The sequence below is a fragment of the Centroberyx affinis genome, unplaced genomic scaffold (assembly GCF_046629955.1).
Source record: "Centroberyx affinis isolate AG114_WGS23_722 - 3 ecotype Tasmania unplaced genomic scaffold, CSIRO-AGI_Caff_v1 ptg000360l_1, whole genome shotgun sequence".
NCBI lineage: Eukaryota > Metazoa > Chordata > Actinopteri > Beryciformes > Berycidae > Centroberyx > Centroberyx affinis.
Window position 1 is genome coordinate 156,826 of NW_027279031.1, and position 22,361 is coordinate 179,186.

At 45.9% G+C, this 22,361-nt stretch overlaps 1 protein-coding gene across 1 annotated transcript in view; it reads left to right on the forward strand.

Moving 5' to 3' along the window:
- Nucleotides 1-22,361, forward strand: part of LOC139641292 (coronin-7) — a 41,707-nt gene that overhangs the window by 8,597 nt on the left and 10,749 nt on the right. The window contains exon 7 of the mRNA XM_071515597.1: nucleotides 2,378-2,428. Coding sequence (XP_071371698.1) covers nucleotides 2,378-2,428 — 51 coding nt within the window. The remainder of the gene's footprint in view (nucleotides 1-2,377; nucleotides 2,429-22,361) is intronic.

Consider the following 22,361-nt stretch of genomic DNA (forward strand, 5'->3'; position numbering starts at 1 on the left):
GTGAAAAGAACGAGATAGGATGAAGAGATCCTGCCGTCTGAAACTGCCAATCACAACAGACTTTGACACCGGTAACCGTGGGAGACTGGGAAAGGGAGGCTGGCAGCGTGGTGTGTTTGATGAGTGAAGAGAGCGCCCTTGGTTGCAGATTCCCAGCGTGTGTGTATGTGTGTGTGCATGTGAAAGTTGTGTGGCAGGGAAAACTCATTAACAGCAGCTTGAGAATGAGGCAAGTGCTCAAGTGCTGTCACTTTGATTAAACAGCTGCTGTCTCAGCACACACGCACACACTCTTATCTGGGCCCTCCATCTGTGCATTTATGAGTTTAGGTGGATCACTGTGTGTGTGTTTATATGGGTTATTGTCATAGGCTTAAGAGGGAGTGTGTTTGCTTGTTTGAGTGTGTGTGCTTGTACGGTGGGCACATCTGTATGTGGCTGGCCCCTCATCTGTCTGTTTGCACAGCCAGATACTTTCCTCCCTCACATGTTGTTGTTTGCACAACAACACTTAAGATGAGATGGCAGTGAACAGCCTGTATTGGCAAGTGTGTGTTTGTGTGTATATGTGTACATTCTTCTGTGTGTGTGTTTATGTGAGGGTGTGTGCGTCTGGGTAGGGAATTCGCTTTCTTGTCCGCTGGCCACAGTGGCTGGTAAATCCCAAAATGAACCTGCCACATTTACTATTTTACCAGGTAACTACATGTGTGGAATATAATTGGACCTTCAAATGGTTGGTCACCTGCCAAATTGGCTAAAATTTTCCAGCGCCTGTGTGTGTGTGTCTGTGTGTGCGTGTGCGTGTGTGTGTGTATGTGTGTGTGTGTGTGTGTGTGTGTGTGTGTGTGTGTGTGTGTGTGTGTGTGTGTGTGTGTGTGTGTGTGTGCCATGTCCTATGCTGGTCCTTTGTGGGTATACTGAGGTCAGTAAGTGCAGAGAATCTCCAGAGATGGATTTAGCTAGAATTTGCCAATTTTACAGATAGGTGAGCTCTTGTTCAGAGGTCATGTGGTTGGAAAATCTATTTTGTGTGTGTTTGTGTGTGTGTTTGTGTGTGTGTGTGTGTGTGTGTGTGTGTGTGTCGTTCTGGCACTGCTTGCTGAGTCTTTGGCTTAGGCTTAGGTCACAGAGGCCCGAAGACATAGCCTTGGGGCACTCATATTCGTGGGTGGGCTAGTATATACACACACACACATAGTGAGATAAAGAGAGAGAAACGGCACATTAGGAAAAGCCCCTGTTTGCTATTCTAGCCAACAAACAGCAAATAAATCCCCTCATGGACGGCTGGGGAGAGCAGATCTTTGAGCTGGCGCAGGGAGAGGGGAAACCCTCACTCAGCCTGCGAGGATAAAATGCTGCTGCATAGACAGCTGGGACGTTTGATGTGTGTATTTATGTGTGTGGGGCAGAATGTTGCATGGTGTCCCCGTGTGTGTATGTGTGGGCCATTTCTTTTTTGTGTGTGTGCTTGAATATGTCATTGTCAGCCCCCTGATTCCCTCTGACATGTATATGTGTGTTAAGTGTGTGCATGGTTTGGTCTAAGCCCTCATAGTTATTACGTGCTATCAGCCCCGTATGTCAAGCTGCTGCTGTGATCACAGTCACACGATGGTATTGAGTGACACGCACGTCCCGGTCACAGCCTGATCCCATTAGGTCCCATTTCCTCTCAATCACGCAGGAACCCCTCTGATTGGCTGCCGTGATTGATGCCGTATGCTGGTTGGGCGGGTTGGGGTCAAGGCGCATAAGGCCATGGAGAGGTCACTGGATTACTGTTGCTAACAATGGATCAGTCAGATTGCATTGATATACTAGGGATAATCAGGAAGCTCTTGTGTATTTATGTGATTCTCCATCTGTGAATTATCTTGAGATGGAGGTGATTATCATTAATGATTTGCAAAATATCTCAAAGTGAAAATTGCGTTGCTGGTCACATGTAATATGTTCAGCTTTCAAATATCAGTGGTATTTCTGTGGAGCAAATCACAGCTGTCTGAGGAGCCTCTTATCCTTCTCCCCTTTTCTCTGTGAGAACTTAAAATCCTGACCTCTCACATGCTCTTTGACCTCTTTGCACATCGCATTCATGCTTCTCACAAAGCCAAAATTCACTGTAAAACACAGACTTGTCACACACACGTTATTGTTACTTACCAGACTCTGTCTATGTCGTTTTGCTCTGTTTGAGACTGAAAAAGAAAACCAAGTTACCAACCAGTCCCCATACAGACCAGGTTTAAAACTGAGGGCTTTTGAGTTTTCACAGGCTTGAGTCAATATGTAATGTGCCACAATTTATTGTGAATCATTTCTTGAGTTCTTCAGTCCTTCTAAAGTTTCTCCTCTCTCTCTGTCTGTCTAGGACAAGATGCTGCGAGTGTTTGACCCCAGAGCCCAGCTGACACCTGTTCAGGTAAGTCTTCTAATAAAGCCTTCACCACACTCTCAAACCAGCTGACATCCACTCTCAGAAACTAAGGCATTCAAATGCAGCTATCCATCCAAGGGAAACACATTCACTTGTAGGACACAATTCTTGATGTGACACCTTTTAACAAATAAATCTACAACAGAGAGGTAGATTTGGGGAAAAAAGACCCCTTGTATTTCACGCCTCTGGTCCCACTGTCACTCCACAGCCATGTGGAGTGACAGTGTGATATTTTTTCCCCCCTCATCCAGTGATAAACATGTTGACATTAACCCAGAGATCTCACCACTGGCCACTCTCAGTGATTCATCTTCTATTGATTTATGGATATGGTACACAAGTCGCTTCCCCTGCTCTCCTCTTCCCACGGGTAACCATCCCACACCAAGCTAGTACGACCGTGAACCTCGGCTCTCACCAATGGCAGTCCAGGGCCGAGCCAATAGGACTGCATCACAACCGGCGGCAATGAGGAAGTGGGCTGGAAGAGTGTGTGTGTGTGTGTGTTGAGGGATGAGGGGATGAGGGATGTGTGTGTGTGAGGCTGGTCAAATATTCTCACACTTTTCAGTGCCGGACCTCCCAGAGAGTTTTCATTAGTGAGATGCTCGGTCTGTCTTAGGCCCTGGGCTCTCTCATCTGTAAACACGGGGAATCCTGCAAAAACACTACATGCCGCTGCAGATTAAATATTAGACCACGGCAATACCTGGAAGGCACATCACCTTGTATGGTAGGGAAAGGGAGGGTGACTGCATATTTGCGTGTACGTGTGTCCGTGTGCATGCGTAGACCCACGTCTGTGCGTGTGTGTGTGTCTGCGTCCGCGCACCTATGTGTTGCTCTGTGCGTGTGTTTGTGAAGCTTTGACACCTTTGTGAAAGGCTTAGTGTTTCAGAGGTATGTGTGTTATCTGACGTCATTAACTCGGACAGGCAGGGAGCCAGCCGTGAAAAAGGTATACGTGGATTATTTTCTTTGTGGCGCACTTAGAACTGTCTGCCTTCACAATACGGAGTGCATGTACAGTGCATTTGTGTGTGTGTGTGTGTGTGTGTTTGCTTAAGTAACATGAGTCGAAGTCGGCTGGCTTCACTCCAAGTGTTTGAACCTGGATGTTTACATCAGGTGTGTCAGAGTGTTGAAGTCCTTTTAACACACAGCTATTCAGCAGCTCTCCAAAGGGCCTGTTTGAATATTCTCCCGTTCGAATTGGCTCCCCTGCTCTTTGTCGCTAGGCATTAAGCACAGCTTTTCAACAGCGCTCCAAATTGCCCGACTAAACGCTTTTCCAGGTCCTCGGCCACTAGGCATACTCTGCTTAAACGATTGCTCAGAGTAATTTAAATCAAATTGTACTCACGTTGCATGTAAATCATTTTGTTCAGTTAAAGGTTCTCATTAGTTTAGATTGAATCAGTATTGAGGAGAGTCTGTCTGTCTGAACCAGCGTCTTCAATAAGAGCCCAGTGGTTACTCGTGGTGGGGATGTGCTGCTGGGACATTCCAGCCAAGTCCGCTGGTCTTTCTCTCTCTCTTCTCTCTCTCTCTCTGGTCTCTCTCTCTCTCTCTCTCTCTCTCTCTCTCTCACACTCTCTCTCAGTACCAGAGGTTACAGAACAGCCCCAGCTTGGGCTCAAAATCTCCCTGGTCACACCGCCACGGAGAGGAGAACAGAGGAGAAGGGAGGCCTGAGTCAGCATGCTGTCCGCCCCTGCACTCCTCACATGGCTTCACCGCCTCAAACCAGAGAAGGGTTGGGACCCAGATCAAAGTTATTAGAGGGTTCCTCTTCCTTTGGTTTAGTGTTCTCTTGCTTTCTTGTTCTCTTTCCCATCTCTCCCTATCTTTCTATCCCCAACTCATCTGTTCCATTTCTCCTTTCTACCTTAAATACACAAAAACGCACATAGCGCTCTCTTTTTCTCTATCTCGCTCTTTATCTGGCCCTTCCCCGTCCGTCTCTCTGAAATATGAGGGCCTGCCTTGAGAGGCGTCGGCTTCAGTTTAGAGCCCTCTGAGTCCAGAGCGGGCAAAGCCTCACTATGACAGCTTTCAGATGTGCGTCTCCCACTCTCTCTGGAGAACGTGAGAACCGCCGCCACTCCCATTAACACCCAATCCGCTAGAGCAGGCTTTAAGGGGCGCGGGCGGTGAATCCCGAACACACAGAGATGCGATGAGGCCAGTAATTTGGATGGATAGAGTGTGAAGCGCTAATGTATACATTGGGCCCTCGGAGCAATGTTCAACACCACGCTACATAACACATAACATTTACGATTGTATCAGTGGTTTCACTGTAATGCCACAAAATCGTTTGTTTGTGCCTGATGTGAGGACACGTCGAAGCGTCTCCGCTTTCTCCACTCCGCATCTTGATCACTTTGTTGCTTCAGATGTGATTTGATGGCAGGGAAAGGCCAGTCTGGCCACAAAGTAAACAGAGAGGGGCAGAGAAGTGTCCATGCTATTTGAGTATGTAACCTCACTGGGAGGTCTGTTTGGCTTCTCACATGAGAGCCAATCAGTTGTCCTCATCAAGACAAGCCGCAACTCTTCCCTGAAATGATTTCTGAGGCAGGCTATCTCACGAAAGCTGGAGACCATTAGAGGGAGGGAAGGATTCCTCTTTTTTTGAGGAGGTGAGAGTGTCTATTTCCCTCTAGTACACAAATAAAACTTAATTTTGCACTGTGTGTACTTTTTCTAAACATTTAATGTGGATCTAAAACAACTGGCTAATCAGAGAAGACTGGCTTTGACATCACCCGTGCTTTTGCATGTAATATGTGCTTTCATCTGCAGAATCTCATTAAATGTTTTGAATCCATTCCTTTTCTTTGGAGCCACAACTATCTCATCATCATGAGGGTTGCTCAGGACAAAACCACACCTCTATCAGTCATTGGTAGAGTTACAATTAGACGATGTGTGTCCACTGGTGTCTTGGTTCCACCCATGGCAGCACAGTCCAGTGCAGAAGCCTGGGGCTGGCTCATCCCTCTGGCCACCATTGAACTGGGTTCTCCCCTAGCCAGGTGGGGTAAATATAGGCCCTAATTACAGCCCTGCTCTTGCTGTATTTATGGGAAATAAGACTGTGCAGGGTAATTAAGGTCTTGGACAGGAGGAGCAGTATATACTGCATCTGTAATCAGTGCATGAGTGTGTATGTGTGTGCGCGAGCATACAGACGGGTGTATTTAGGTAGCTGGCACGCTTCGGGAGAGTGTGTGTATCCGCACATGTGGCATACTCCCACTCCCTCTCCCACCGCTGAAGGGCAGATAGAATTTCAGATTTGAATTTTTTATTCTGTTTTGTTTTGTTTGACTTTCTCTTCTTGTCCCAATCTGGCCATTAAAACGGCACTTCAGTCAACATTTGAGCTGATATATTTTGTATATGTTCCCACACATATTTCAAAACGGTGAGCAATCTTTCTCAATTTTGGATTAAGAATTACAGAGAGATTTTAGGTATGAAATTATCCACTGCCTGATGTCATCTGGAGGACACTGACCCCTTGTTGTGTTAGTTTCAAAGCTCAATGAAACGATGTAGATGAAAAAGCATCAGTCAAAGCCTTGGTGATGGATGCTGCTGGAAAAATATTGTTGACTTATATACTTAAAAATGTGACCAGGATTGTAAAATAATTCAATTCAAACCTAATATCCAATGATCTAAAGACCCTAACAAAAATCATTATTCAGGAATCAGGAATTCAGGAATTACCCACAAGTTAAGGATCAAATAGTATATAGGTGAAGCATCTGTCAAATCTCCCTTTACATATCAAAACTTAGCTTTGTATCTAGTATTCAAGTCGGCTTTCTTTCTTACTCCCTTGGCTATTCTGGGTGCTACCCTCCCTGCCATAACATCCCTATATTGGCCTCTTGTTTTCAGATGAGTTTCTTTCACGTCTCTGTGCAGTGAGGCCTCCGCCCTGCCTGCCTCACTGTGCTCCGGCTCCTCAGACGCAGCTCACAGGAGGGACAGGCACAAGTACTGATCTGATCTCAACTGGACGAGGTGTCTTGTGGGTGTGGTGCACGTGCCTTAGCGGGCATTTGTGTCTCCTATCCTGTCTTATTGTACATGTCTTTATGTATACACAGAGGCTTTGTGTGTGTGTGTGTGTGTGTGGTTCTGTGTGTATGTGTGTACTGTGTGTGCTTCAAATTACAGTGCTGAAAATACCCCTCATAGTTTTGGGCCAGCGCTGGCCGTAGAGTTGTCGATCTGTGGTCGCTGGAAGAGGAGGGAGACAGGAAAAGGGAATAGTTTCTGGACTTGGGGGCCAGATTCCTCCTTTTCAGCTCAGGCTTCTGCTGCTTTGGGTGAAATTAGAGAGGACCACGGGCTGGAATGGGTTTGGACCTGAGGAGGGAACGCTGGGCAGGGCCAAGGAAAATCACAGCGGTTTCACTGCTATAGGTGGCTGTGAGCAGCCACTCATACCATCTTTTATATCCCGCCGTAAAATAGGCAGAACTCCCTGGTAGGTGTGTGTGTGTGTCTGTGTGTGTCTATGCTTGGATTTCTCATTACAGGCAGAATAAACTGCATTCGTGCATCTGTGTGCCTTTGTATTCTTATGTTTGGGAGTGTGTGTGTGTGTGTGTGGGTGTGCCGCATGTATGTGCGCGTGTGTGCCCATGATCAGATTTCTCATTACAGGCAGAATAAACTACCAGCGGGCACGGTGAGCTTAGTATGTGTGTGTGGACTCTGGCAGGCAGTACAATGAAGCTCTGTGACTGCTGCAGAGGAGTTTAGTTTGTATCGTAATATGTAGACCCAGAGGGAAAGCCATGGAGGAGGAGGAGGAGAGAGGTTGGGAGACAGACGAGGTGAAATGGAAGAACTTAATTTGGGCTTTTATGTGTCTTAATATACTGCTGCTTTGATGCCTTTATCTTCACTCATTCTCTTTGTGTATCTGAACCATGCACAAAAAAAGAGGAATAAGTGGTTAACCGCCTGTAGTGTATTGTCTTCCACCTGGTAAGTGTCACTGTCCCATGGTTTTGATGTCAAAGGGGCCGGCGCTCTTGTCCCTGCGGACTCAAACAGCTGACCTCACCGAGAGGCGTGAAGGAAAGACAGGCTGATCACACCAGATTTCCTGAGCCACACAGTGACTCAGATGAGACTGCACAGTCACTTAGTTTTACACCCGTCTGTGTCACTTAGTTTTCCACATACAAACATGATCTGCAGCTGGCGCTGAGCTTTAACTTCCCGCTGAGGGGGATGCAGGCTAAAAGACGAATTTCTAGTACCACAAAAAAATGTTTATCAGACGATCAGATGTAGATGTAGAGATTCTATCCACAGCCTCAAAAATGCTCACTATCCTGTTTTCCCAACAAATCATTTCTTCTCACAGACTCTGTCAGCGCTTGCCAGAGAATGAGATTTTGATACTTCCTCCAGAATAAAACATGTTTAGAGTTCGGAGAATGTCTAATACTAACACCACAGGGATATGGAGTCAACATTGTGAAATGTGAAATATAACGTCCATAAAGCACCGGAGCTCATTCCAAGAATATGTCAAAGCCTTACACAGAGGCTAAGCTCCAAATTCCAGCTATATAAGCTGCATAATTTAGCCTAAAACCAAGGAATCATCCAAGCACACGCTTCTGCGTTTTAAAAACAATTTCTTGATATACCCAATCATGTTGTTTGCTGGAACAAGCCGATTAGTGTTAACACATTAGTGGGCAGTCTATTGTAGCAACCTCGTCTACTGTTTCTTGGATGTTTAGTGTTGTCGGAAAACACGCAGGTTTTTAGTGCTGAATCTGGGGCCAACATCTATTTCTCTCTCCTAATGTAAACATGTCATTGCAGAAATATTCCTCTGTATACTCTGCAGCAGTGCGCTCCTCCTCACAAGCATTTTCACCTCCCTAGTAAAAGAGTGAGTGCATAAATGGCACTGTTTAACACAGTGGTACAAGATAACGTAGATAGGTGCCAATAAACAGTTAAAATGATGCTGTCAGGGGGATTGATGACTGGGAGAAATTTAGGTTTTTTGTTGTTTTTACCCCACATAGCGAGATCACGATACGCTCTGCTGAGGTCTGACTTATATTGCGCAGGAAAGACTCCTGGCAAAAAATATCTTTAGTTCTGTCAAAGGGTCAAGCTGCCAAATAGCAGGTTGCTCTCCATGTAACCAACGTAATCCATGTGACCTTTGACCCCGCCCCCACTCCCCCTAGGGCTGATGTCTTACCTTTATCTAGCCTCTCATCAAACAGGACTTGCACTGACACTTCAACCCATGTCATGCTGGATCAAAAAGGCATTTATACATATGATAACCTACCTCAGATGAGATCACTGTTGCAGGTGTACTGCTGCTTTAAAATATGTGCAGACTTAATTCTACTTGGCCCCGTCCACCTCACCTGTCTCTGTAGGTTACGTCTTGTATCCCCACCCTTCTCTCTCTGCCTCTCCATGCCCTCTCTCACCTCACTGTCTTCACTCCTGTGGTATGTCTCTCTCTGTATGCTCTCCCCTTCACCCCATGCCTAGTGCCCTATGCCTGTGTCTTTCTCCATTGGACCCTGCTGGGTTCAGGGCCTGCTAATAGCCAGTGGTTAACTCAGCCCAGATGTTGACCCCCCCTCTCCCATCCCTCTCTCTCTCTCTCTCTCTCCCTCTCTCTCTCCATCCTCTCAGCTCCCTGTGTTACTGGCAGCCCCGTGCCAGTGTTAGTTATGGTTTGAGGGAATCTGGCTAGGCTGAAAAGGAATCTTTCCTAATGAGGGGACAGGATTTTTTGGTGTCCCAGATAGCCCCTCAATGCAGTGGCGTATCATCTGGTTATTCCATTTACTGCACTGGAGTCAGTTTCAATTAAGATTCATTCATGGATGCCTAGTTTTTTTTTATGGCTTTGCTGCTCAGCGTGTGCTTATTTTCTATGTAAACTAGGAGACAATCTTACTTTGGGTTTGGTTCGGTGTCATATTTGAATGAGGTTTTGTGTGTTTGTGTAGTAAACAGAAGAATTGGTTAATGAATGCGGGTTGTTCTGGTTACTGGAGGGTCTTGCTGGAGAGGGAGGTGAGAGGGTCAAGGAGTACAGGGCTGAAAGAGACGGGAATTTTGGGGATGGGATTCAGGGGGTGAAGGGGTTTGACCTGCTTTAGCTAATGAACGGGATTTTCTGTGTGTGTGTGTGTGTGAGAGAGAGAGAGAGTGTGTGTTCTTGGGGGGGTAGGGTGGGGTGCTGAAGTGTTCTTTTGGAGAGAGAGAGTAAGGGTGTGTGCCAGCTGGCAGCGACGGAGCGCTTTGCTCACATGTGTGTTGTTTGTGAGCGGAGGCCTCATTAGCGCGCTGGCTGCCCTGGGACTCTTAGTTTCCAACTAATTAAGGCCCTACGCACACATGTGGGTGACACCTGGAGCCAAAATGGCCGACGGTTAGTGCATTCTCCCGCTGCATCCTGGGAGTGAGGATTCGCCATCATGGGAATTGGTGCAATCCTACAGCATTTGTTATCAGAATCTTCCTGCAATTTATCAAGAGTTGAGGGATGAGGGGGGGGGGAAATATGGAGAGATTGAACTAAGAAATAATGATTGCCACTTGTTTAATGAGATCAGTTCACATGGGAATCGCTTGTTTACGGTTTGCAAAGTTCCTGTCATCATTTTTGAGAGAGAGAAAGCTTCCTTTGGCTGATTTGGTGTAAGAGATGAATTACATCAACGACATCAGCGCTTCCCAAATCATCACAATTTCAGCATCTCACAACTCATCTGTGATTTAACCTCAGTTTGCACTCTTTATCTGTATTACAGTATTTTCAGTAAATGCAATATGGCTTTAATTATCCTCTGCACTACTTTACTGTATATCATTCTTTTCATATAAAACAGCAAATTGTTTCACTGTCTTAGCTTCGCCCTTGGCTAAAGTCTGCTGGTCCTGGAGGTATTACAAGAGCAGGCACAACCCGTTCTCCTCTCATCAGTCTTTCCACAGCCGTACCAGAGGGCTGAGGTGTGACTGGGCCTGCTGTTGATCTTCTCTCCCCTGTGTTGTGTTGCTAATGAGCCATTACTGGGAAAGTTTATTTGTTAAGTGTGTGGTTTTGGGGCATGCAAGTAGCCAATGGCAGCAGGCACTGTTTGTATGTGAAATGATGTTTGTGCTAAGTGTATGGATTCTGTGGGTTTGTGTGTGTCGACTCTCTTAAGGTCATCAGGCTGAGTTAAATACACAGACTTTGTGCATACAGTGAGTGAGTTACACACGCACACACACGCACACGTGCACACAGACATTTTCTTTCCACAGAATGTGACTTTCCTTAGAATCGGACTTTGATATCAATCATGGTCATGGTAAACAGATCTTGACGGCAAGTGGAATACCAAGCCGCTCAGGGAGTTGACCTGTCAGAAGAGATCTACATAAAGGCCCCAGAGTGGAGCTCAGAGGTAGGCCACAGGACAGAGCTGGGAGCAAGGCCCCAGGACGCAGCTGAGACCAACCTCAGAGAGCCCTAAGGGAAATAAAGTGCAGTGTGGGCTACGTCCGTGGCTGGGCTAGCCGACCTAACATTGACCAAACACTGGTGCTATTTCAATTACCTTGGCCAGCCAGTGTACCTCAGCCTCTGTTTTCTCCAGATGCTAGGCTAATCATACTGGTGGTTAACGAGCAGGTCAGACAGTGGCGCTGCACATGTGAGGTGAGACTTCTCAGACAAGCTTGTGAAACTCATATGGCCCCCTAATTCACACAGTGGTGGTCCTTTGTTATTGGACTTCTAGTCTAGTGTGTATGTGTGTGTGTTTGTACCTCTTTTCTTGGGAGAACCAGTTTGAGTTTTTTTAGATTTATTTGTTAGGCATTTTATGCTTTATTGACAGAGAGACAGAAAAGTATGGGAGAGAGAGGACATGCAGCAGATGGCCGCGGGCCAGATTCGAACCAGGGTCACTGCGGGAAGGACTGAGCCTTATGTGGTATGCGCTCTACTCGGTGAGCCACCGGGGTGCCCTACCGGTTTGAGTTTTAGACTATTGGAGTGACAACATTTTTGTGAAGTGAGGTCATTTTGGCCGGCCCTCACTTCTTAAAGGGGCTATTTTTGGGTTAGGACTTGCAATTTAGTTTAGGGTAAGAATTAAGGTTAGGCATGTATGGAAGGTGCTCACAAGGAGTACAAAGATACCTGTATGTTTGTGAAGTGGTGAGTTGTCCAGACACCATACATTCTTCTATTATTGTACTCTTTATTCCTCTCTTTTCTGCTGTGGTCCGGTTGGGCAGCGGTGTCACCACGTGTGCGGGTAATTTTATCCAGGGATGCTTGTTTTAGCACCACTCAGCACATATGATGGTGAGCGCTGCAGAACTCCGGTTTTGACGGCCCCATGAAAATAACCGCCAATGTAGTGTCTGTCAGGGGTTATTTTAGAGGAATGCACTGAAGCCCAGTGCAGCTGCCATCTACCACAGGATATTAAGAATAGGGCACAGGTGTGCATACCTGCATTGGTGGTGAATGTTTTGCTTATTTGGGGCCAGACAATGAGAAGTATTCTTTCACATAATGAGCTCCTATCCTGGGAAGCATTTGAGCATAGGGGGCCCTCAAATCTGGCTCACACATGTCTTGCAAATGCTAGCCCCTCTCTCCATCAAAGGCCAAATTAGCTCATCTCTTACTAATTGAGCTTCTTAAGACAAGAGGTCCGGCGACATTTTGTGGTTTCACGCAAGAGCTAAACAGAGGTTCTCCCTGAGTGACGTTGTTGAGTGTTGGGGTAAAGTTAGCTTTGGAGGGTCTGTCATGGTTGGCAATATTCTGCAGAGCAGTGTGAGCAGAGGCAGGAGATTGAGCTGTTTATTAGCACAGTGTAGATGAGGTGATTAATCAAGCTGTCAGTCAGCCGCCCCGTGCTCTGGTGCTGATTGTCTGCCATGGGTCAACACTGGGGCTGTGGGCATTGAAACGATACCCAATGTTAAAAGGATAAAAGCCTCATGTTGGCTAGCGTGTTTAATTACGCACTAAAGTTATTATCTCATTGCACATGTATGCCCATTTAGGTTAACACCTGCTGTAATTATACGCACATTAACTTTGTTTGCCTACCATTTGCTACAAAATTTTGCTTTGACAATATAAACTCTTGAACTCCTCAACTCCTCCAAGCTGATGCAGGAACGCTCCAATCACATTTTGATTACAGCAAACAAATTGTGGATTAACCAGGATTGTAAAACAAAAGAATAACACCCTGTATTTACACAGGGAGAAGGATTCAATGCTTATTCAAATATGACATACACATGACATGCCTTGCACACATGTGCCTCCCGAGTGAAACCCACTGTGCAGAATCCAGGCCTCTATACAATGTGCAGGGGTACTTTGAAGATGTGAAGCCTCTGTGATGTGGTTTCGGAGAGGGAGTAAAGCCAGCTAACCGTATCCGTCGCAACTATGAAAGAGCTGTAAATGACAACAGGCATTCTAGGGCTGGGTCAGGCTGCAGGGACTGAGGGGTTTCATGGAGTCTCCAGCAGTGTGGCCATGATTAGCTGTGTGCTGCATGCTCCTGCTTTGTCTACCATCCCCTCTCTTCACAGGAAAACCCCCCCCAAAGAATCATCTCTTTGTTTTTATGGCGCAGGTCTGGTGTGCAGATTGTTGTCAGCAGCATCATTCCTTCCTCTGTCATTATCGTCCTATCCTGCCCCATGGATCTCTCATTGGATTCAAAGGACCAAGCCACCAAGTGCATCTCTAGAATATTCATAGCTTGAACGTCAACCACAATAACCATCAAAAACCTTGGAGATCACCAAACGACTACACACTTGAAATCTCATCTGGCTCTCTAGTGCTTCTTTTGGACTAAAAACCCAGGATTCATGCAATTCAATGGTCCTGTTAATCATGTTAGTTCCTGGAAACGACTAGTTCTGTCTGGTACTGCGATCCAGACCAACCTCTGTGACCTCGGGTAGTTTTCCGAGAGGGAGGCTCCTGCCAGTAGGCACACTACAGTTGGTGCCAGTCCCCCCACAGTGTGGTGTGACTTGGTCCAATCTGTTGTCCCCAGGCCCCAGAGAGGGGTGACCACAGCCCAGGCTGGTTGAGTTGGCTGGCTGGATCCCCGTCTGTGGCCACACGGCCCAATTAGCACCGCGGCTCAATAATCACAGCCCTTCTACCACTTCAGTGTTTCATTTCACTTAGCACGGCAGTTAAACAGATTTGTAGGCCTGGACCAAATATCACAATGCGACTGTGCCTTGTTGCACCCAAAACCTTTTTTTTTTTTTTTTTTAAATTAGGGAGGCCCAAGAGTGGACTTTGGGAAACAGCTTATGAAGTGCTGAAGATCCCCAAATGTGGGATTCATAACTTTTCTGGTATGATGCATCCTGTTAGATTACAGCATAGCCATTGGGATTGAGGGATAATATGGTTCCCATAATTCCCCTCTGACACCACTGGAGGTGAACTGCCACTGGTTCCGGAGTATGAAAATGTATCTCTTGTCTCCCTTCAAGCCATATTTTTTTAGACAGATGACCTGTTCCTCCCCGCAGTCATCCAAAATAAGCAGAATGAAAAACAAGTGCTCCTTGGCTCGATCTTTTGTGAGTGATTGTGAGTGAGTAGAAAGCAACCTGCACCGGCTGTCCGGCTGGCTAATGGTTTTTACACCCTTCCAGTCTCCTCATCAAGTACACATGCTGGATAAGATTACCACCAAAGAACGACTGTGACCGGACATACAGCACTCACAATGCGTGATATGTGCTTTTTGGCCACACACGTGTGTACTCACCTCCGTGGATCATTGTCACCTGACACTTGTCCCGGAAACATCCGCTTTTAAAAGATTCCTTTACCATAGACAAACCGTGGCCTTTTGAGATGTGCCTGGTGAACTGTGGCTGCACGGGGAACACACAGAATAGAGCTGTGACTGTGTCTTAATCTGCCATGTAGACAACAAGGGAGATGTGTAAAGAGGGTTTATATCTTTACAGTCCTATCCCACCATTGCAGCTAAGTGTAGATGGGGATGGATGGGAATGTGAATGTGATGGATGGGGGAGCAGGGAAGGGGGCAATGATGCATGATGAAAATTGTACATAAAACGTTGACAATACACCTCACTTAACTTAAATGGAAAATAATAAAATATGAAAATGTGTGAGTTTAAACGGTAATGAGAGAACGGAGCCTCCAGCAAACAAATGAGTGCAGCAGCAGTGGAGGTATGGTAGTGTAGTGCCAGCTACTGAAACCTACACCGGTGAGAAAGCAGGGCCTCCTGACTCGTGCAGCTCAGCACGGACGCTACCGGAGCGCCTGTATATGCAACTTCCATTTTCCCTGCCTGTATTTTTAGCCACTGGTGGACAAACCGCACAGCCTATACTCAACACAGCCCCGAATCAGCTCTCTAACCTCTAACTCTAGCTCTTCTTATCTCTCTTTAGCCGCATCGTTCCCTCTATCTATCTCCGCCTTCTCCGTTCTCTCCCTCTTTACCTCTCTAGTCTACTATCTAAAAGAGAATCGATCTTGTTCTTCTTAAGCCCCCCCCCCCTTCTCTCCGTCTATGTCTTTTTCCCCTCTTGTTGTATTTTTCCACTGGGTCGAATGATTCTGAGGGCCAGTATTTTTCCTGCCCTCCGAAAACACGCGGTGACGTCTTTGCGGCGGGCGGTCGAGTGGCGATCAATCTCTCGCAAAGTCCCATGGTGCGCCGAAACTGAGCCAGCTGTCAGTCATGCAGTGCAGAAACCTGTAATTGGTGATACAGAGGACTTCCCCACTAATTCCATAACACTCTTATAGTGTCATAGATGTGTGTAAATATGGATTGTGGCTGAAGCAAAATTCAGCCTAGTTTAGGGAGAAATGTAGCTTCCACTGGCCATTTAACCTGTTAAGGTTTGATTTCAATTTTTTTTTTTTGTGTAGTGAAACTATAATAACACTCATGACAATGTTGCACCTGCTATATTATAAGGAAAACGTGACAGGTTTTGTCCTATGACATACTATATAGTGTTTGCTGAATGTGTGTGTGGGCAGGAATTGAGGAAATCCCCCTGATCTCCCCATAAGATTGATTTGTTTCAGGACAGAATAATTTCCTCTTCTTCACTATCTAGTACATTTGTCCATTCTCTATCCATCCCCGTGTCTTATCTCTATCGCTCCGTGCTTATTCCTATTAAGGCTAAGAAGAGACTGTAGGGAAAGAAAAGAAAAGAAACTGAAACAACTGGTGTAGGGGGAAAAGACTTCTGGATAGCCCATTCATGCTGGATACTATATTTAACCAGGGATCAGTCCAGCCAGTATCAGTATTCCCTCTCCAGGGGCCTCGGGTCTTGCCTGGGGTCTGGAGAGTAGACCTGGCCCACAGCCTCGCTCATTGTCCCTCTGGCTCACATCACAGCTAGCTTTTACTACACAGTGCTTTTCATTTGCTGACGCTAAGGAAATCAGATGGGGGAATGAATGGCTGTAGGCAAGTATGAAATGATGGCAGTAACAGACTATGATGAGTTGAATCAGCAGAAGTCTGACTTAGATGTGAAATTTGTATTTGCACATTGCCTATTAGAAGTTAGTATTTTATTATTACAAATAGAGATTTGTGCTAATATTGCATGTATAAGCTGTCAGTGGTGTGTATGGGTGAGTCAGGGTGGGATGACCCCCTCATGTCAGGAGGGTCACTTCACTGATCCTTGCTGTTGCAGCTGCACCTAAGGATTTATTCGGTGTTGTCATTCCCGTAGATTACACTCCCTGCCCAGCTTTTGACCTCACACATTCATTTTAATCTTCATGAAGGCAGAGAGAGCGAGGGAAGGAGAAGTATGGAAAAATAGAGAAAGGTTTGTGGCTTCTGGAGTTTTTGGAGAAATGAGCGAAATGTAAGATGGTTCCAATTAACAGTGAAAAAGAGCGGTGGTAGGCGGCAGAGGAAATGAAAGAATAAAATGGCTGGTTTGATTTCCATCTTCTACCCCCATTCCTCCTCTTTTCCCCTGCTCTTCCCCTTCTGTCCTATTTCTAGAAGCCGGTCTGCTTCTGTAAAGTCAGAGTTACATTCGAGGTAGTCAATCCTGACTAGGAATCACTGCTTAAATGGGCCATGAAAACAGAGCGGGATCAAGAAAACCCAGTAATTGCTGAAAAGCCTAATTAGCCGTAGATGAAACGACAGGGAGGGAGTGTGTTTCAGGGGGTGATGAAAAGAACAAGGCAACAGTTATTGATTAGAGAAGGGGAAACTAAAGAAAAAGAAGGATGGGCCCATTAACAGAGTGGAAAGAGAGGAAGGGGGGGATAAATGGGGAGCAGGTTGAAGGGATGAGTGGCTGCAGCTGGGGTATATATGGTGTCACGTTGTCTGTTATGCTCTACACAGCACAGCAGGGACAGGGATTGGGGAAAAGCCCACAATCACGCTCTTCTGTTACCTCAGACCTGAGTTAGGGCAATGCAGGAAGACAAAAATACTGTAAAAAGTCCTACAGACATATTTTTTGTCAAAACGAGTTATAAACTGCCAATGGGTTGAGATAATTTCACTTGTTTCTTTTGCAAATTTGACTTGTTTTAACACTTTTCTAGAATCAAGTATCAGTGTCTTAAGGTAAAGCAGATCATTCTGCTAGTATCAACATCAATATTCAAGACAATTATTAAAACCAGTCAAACTGCATTGGACACAAGTGAAACTATCTAACCCCACTGGCAGATTTTTCCACTCGTTATAAGAAAAAATATGGTTGTAAGACTCAATGCAAGATGACTAAGCTTTTTTTTGCAGTGCAGACTCTATACAGATATTTTTGTTCTAGGACAGAAATGGATTTTAATATCTCGGAGCAGGCTCATATGATTGACACGTCTGTACACTGAAGCGCTCATTATCTGAGAGGAAAATCTGCTGTTATATTATAAGGCTGATTTTGATCAAGCTGGAAAAATAAGCACTTGCAGTTGGAGCAGGCTAAACCGTTTCTGCAGAGCGGGTACTCATCGTTAAATACTTACGTCTCCCATCGAGCCAATATGCACAGAGAGAAAGAGAAAGAAAGAAAGAGAGAGTAAGTGAGAGAGATAGAGCGAGATGCAGAGATTGTGATAGTTCCCATATGTGCATACAGACACCTGATATTCGTCCCGGTGGGTGAATCAACATTCTCTGTGAGTGACACAGATGTGCTCTCCGTCTGTTGGAAGTTCAGAAGTTAAACAGCTGAGGGAAAAGGAGAGAAAGAGATGGAGCGATCCCCTTTTGTTTATATTGGGAGAGGACATTAAATCGACCAGTAATTCCATAATCTTCTAGACTGCTGACTGGTACTTTTCTTTGTCTGCATCTCCATAGCCATCGTCTGAGAAGTGTCTAATCGTAGTGCAAGCCCTGCCTGCTTTCATTTGAGTTTGATTGGCATTATCAATCCTTAAGTTATTAAGGATTCTCCCTTTGTAGTTAGTATTTGCCTTAGTTTTTTTTTTTTTTGCTAATTAGCGTTTAAAAAAAATATTTTCTCACATCTTGATACCAACTCTGTGAGCCGACCATTCAGGCAGGTGTAACTGATTCTCTATACCTCCTACTCTCTCTCTCTTTCTGTCTCTCTCAATTCAATTTCAATTCAGTATGCTTTATTGGCATGAATGTCAGGTGAGCAGTATTGCCAAAGCGTCAAGGATAATACAATTATAAAATAATTATTACAATTAAATACAACAATGAGATGGGGAAAAAAAAAAGAAAAAAAAAAAAATATATATATATATATATATACATACATACACATACATACATACACACTTACTCTCTCTCTGTCTCTCTCTCTCTCCTTCCTTCTCTCTCTCTGTCTCTCTCTCTCTCTCTCTCTGTCTCTCTCCCCTCCTGTGTGAATTCCATCAGCTTGGAGCTGTACATTCCCCTTTGTTCTGCTGCTAAGGAAAACATACCGCTCGTTCCTCTCTCTCTCTCTCTCTCTCTCTCTCTCTCTCTCTCTCTCTCTCTCTCTCTCTCTCTCTCTCTCTCTCTCTCTCTCTCTCTCTCTCTCTCTCTCTCCCTCTCTCTCTTGCTCTTTCCCTCTCCCTGTCTCACTCAGAGTGTGTCATGATTGATTTGGGGCATGCCGGTGAGGTTCAGCCACAGGGGGCCCCTAGGTAGATGGGATCTGAGCTGAATTTATGAGTGCAGAGGAGAGATACTGTTTGGCAACACACATATACACACACAGGTCCAGATGTTGTGTCCTCTGGCCGCCCTGTGGTGTCAGTAGTAGTGCAGTTCTCTAATCTTCCTCAATCTGAAACACTGTTTATTACGGAAAGGAGGCCCAGAACAAACCTCTACCCCCCAGTCCACAACTGCACTTCCGTAGCTCCCGCCGACAAGCCGCGGCCCAAAGCTGCACGTGCCTCCAGGATGACAGGATGACATCACGCTAGTGTGATTTATGGAGCATGTATGGCTGTCTGTTGTGTGAGACGTCAGGCCGGTTTATTTGCCTTGAGCCCTGGAGCTGGCTGGCTCAGGCAGCGTAGCGCAGGCCTGAGGGATGCTGTAATGGCAAAACTCAAGTCGGTCTGCTCCAAAGCCAGTTCACAGAAAGGTGATGTATTTTTTTGTGATACTTTATTGATCCTCTGAAGGAGAAATTCATCTTTTTGTTTTGCCCCCTCCATAGAGAGGTCAGTGCACAGGTAGGGATTCAGTGTCTCGGTCAAGGACACTTCAGCAGGGCGGATGCTTGCTGTCACATGGGCTTGAACCTGGGCCTTCCAGTTGAAGGATGGTCTCTGTCATGATTAATGTGTGTGTGTGTGTGTGTGTGTGTGTGTGTGTGTGTGTGTCTGTTTTAAGTGAAGAGTGTACTTGAAGTGCGTGTGCAGTCTTCATTGCTTAGCTCATTAGACCCTGATGTGAATGTGTGCTGTTTACAGTTCTTGTGTGTAATATGAACACAATTGGAATCTTCCGCTGTTAGACGAAAGTATGAATCGAATACCACATGTTGCCTCTAGCAGCAGTGCCGGTGTTGAACAGGCCCTGAGCAGACAAAATCGTCAGTTTTCCTAGTTTGGTCAGACTGGCAGCTCTGCATTGTATTGCCCCTGGAAGGAAATCAGCCAGCCGTGGCAGTGAGAAGTATGAACAGCTTAGTGGCAATGAATTCTCTCCATGTCTGTTTATTCCACGCTGGCTTTAGCCTTCCTCCTTCCCCCTCTCTTTTCTGATCTATCGCTTTTCGGGGTCTTCGTTTACTCTGGATCTCTCCCATACATCTGGGCTATTTTTCATCTGACAAATATGAGTTCACTTACCTGTACAAGGCATTCCGTCTGACTCCAGGCTGAAAAATGACCTTTAGTCACGACTTAAGTGTTTATTCAACCCAGGACTTATTATCAACTCTCTGTCTGTGCTTTGGTAGCGTTAACTTCAGAAACCTGTTTTAGAGCCAGGTCAGTAGAAGGTTCACTAATCTCCCTCGGTGGATATGGCTATCGGGGAGCGCACCAGGAGCCAGAAGACATCTGTGTAACATACAGATGGTGTCAGGCAAAAAAAAATGGCACACATAAAGACATATCATCCCTCAGAGAAGTGCACATCTGAGTATTTCCTTTTTAAAACCATGATATTTATGTCGGCGCATGCTCTCAGCATATGTAGCAATGTCAGGTCGCTTCACAGTTGAGTGTGATAAATTTAGCCGGAACCTCCAGTGTGGCCCATAGGCACACACACTCATATGTGCGGTTATGATTTATAGTTTTTTATGCTCCATTGACGGAAATGGTTCCAGCGGAGGCTTATAAGGATGTCTTGGCCTAAGCCGTGCATTAAGCAGCCTGTATCCCTTTGTTTCTCTACAGTTAACTTGTACAGTGACTTGTGCTGTGGCCCATGGGGGAGGGAGAGGACTTTTTAGGATTCCATTCCATTGAAATCAATAAAACAGCCGCTCCAGTGCTAATAATTACCACCCTTATCCTCCACCTCCTCCCTGTCCTAACTCCTAGCTGCACCCTGAGCAAACTAGAATCTGTCATTTCTACACGCTGAATTAACTGGTAACGAACCACATCTTACGTCTTCTGTGTAAATGGTTGAAGGGTTTTGCCCCCCTTCGAGTAAATGTTTCAACCTGCTGTGTCTGTGTGGCTGGGCAGGGAGGGTAACATCCTTTGTGTGTGTGTGTGTGTGTGTATGCATCTGCTTTGACTCTCCGCATATGTGTGTCATTTACTGTCCACATGCACCAGAGGAGGAAGCGCCGTGGAGAGGATTTGGGGGAGCGACCAGCGATGAAACGTTTGATTGAGACAGCAAAAAAAAAAAAAAAGAACCAAACCCCCTCAGTGCTCGATCCTCAAACCGCTGGGCTGGGCGTGTGGCGAGAGAGACGTCAGAGAGGAGAGGAGGGGAAGTGGGGTTTGAGTTAGACTTGATAGGGCCCACATGTGCAGAACTCTCCTCTAACTGGATTTGATGTTCTGTGTTCATCCCTATTTGTCAGATCTTTTAGGTTCAGTTGCCAATTTGACAAGTGCCTCCGGGACTCAAACATGGTCCTACAACAGTGGAGGCTGTACAGCGAGAGGCCCCGTTACTCTAGCTGTAACCTACACTGCGTGGTGTGTTCAGGAGCGCAACATGGCAGCTCAAGTTCTCTCCCCTTTTTTGTTTTTACAATTTCTCATCAGCGGTCGTTTGTTGTTGCCATGAGAATGAGGCGGCACGCTCTTGCAGGACGTTTTGAGTGTTAAGCTACAACAAACCCTCTGCCTTATTGCGCGCAGCCGTCCAGTCGCGCTCCTCAGAGGGTTGGCACTGCGACAGGCGGGCCATAAAAATGACAACAGTAATTTGGGGAGACACAGCGGGCTGACGGCTCCTGTTCCATGGAAACTCCATCGCTAACCCCCGTGCCTTATGTGGAAGCTCAGTGTAACTCTAGCACTGAGTACACAGATACCAGGGGCCTCACTGAGACTGGGACTTTGAGACATTAAGATCTATAAGTAGTTATGCCCTGACAGATAGGCTAAGTAGCATGCTTTTAAGGGTTAGGGGCTTGTGTCTTGATTTCCTTTCTTTAAAAGGGGTCCTGCAGTAGTACATTTTTCAGAAAAGCTGTATAAAGCCGTTGTTATTTAGGAACCACATATATTTGGCAATTGACTGACAGTCTTGTCTTGACAGGCCATACTTGCTTACAACCCCCCCCCCCCCCCCAAACCTCCATACCTCCATTCACATACTGTTCCCTCTCATTCTCCTCTCTAAATCTCATGTTGTCTTTACAAACATGCACATTCTCTCATTTCAACACACCACAGTGTTTAGCCATTATCCATGAAAACGTGTGTCAGTTTTAGTCGGAGACCCCCCCTGTCAAATCAACCCAGCAATGCTGTTTTGACACATATTCCCCATGGAAACAGTGTAACACAGCCTCAATGCCATAAACACACACACAGACACAATGTCACAGCTTGGTAATCTAAACTTCACCCGGGGCAGAAGTCACCTTGTCTGCTACATCAACAATAACAAGCGCTCCTTTCATGGGACAAGTCCTGTTCTGTCCAACCATGGGGATCTGTCAGAGGCACCTGGGAATAGTCCCGTCTCTCTTCCTTCCTCTCTCTGTCTTTTTCTCCTCCCTGCCAATCACTCACTCCTCACTCCCCTCGTTATCTTCTGAGAACTCTGGGTTATGGTTAAGGTTAAGGTTCATGACAGAGACGTTGAATTGAAGAATCCTCTATAGGACATAATTCTTTTTGTCTCTGTGCGATGCTGTCGAGAATGAGTTTGAGTTGTTTTT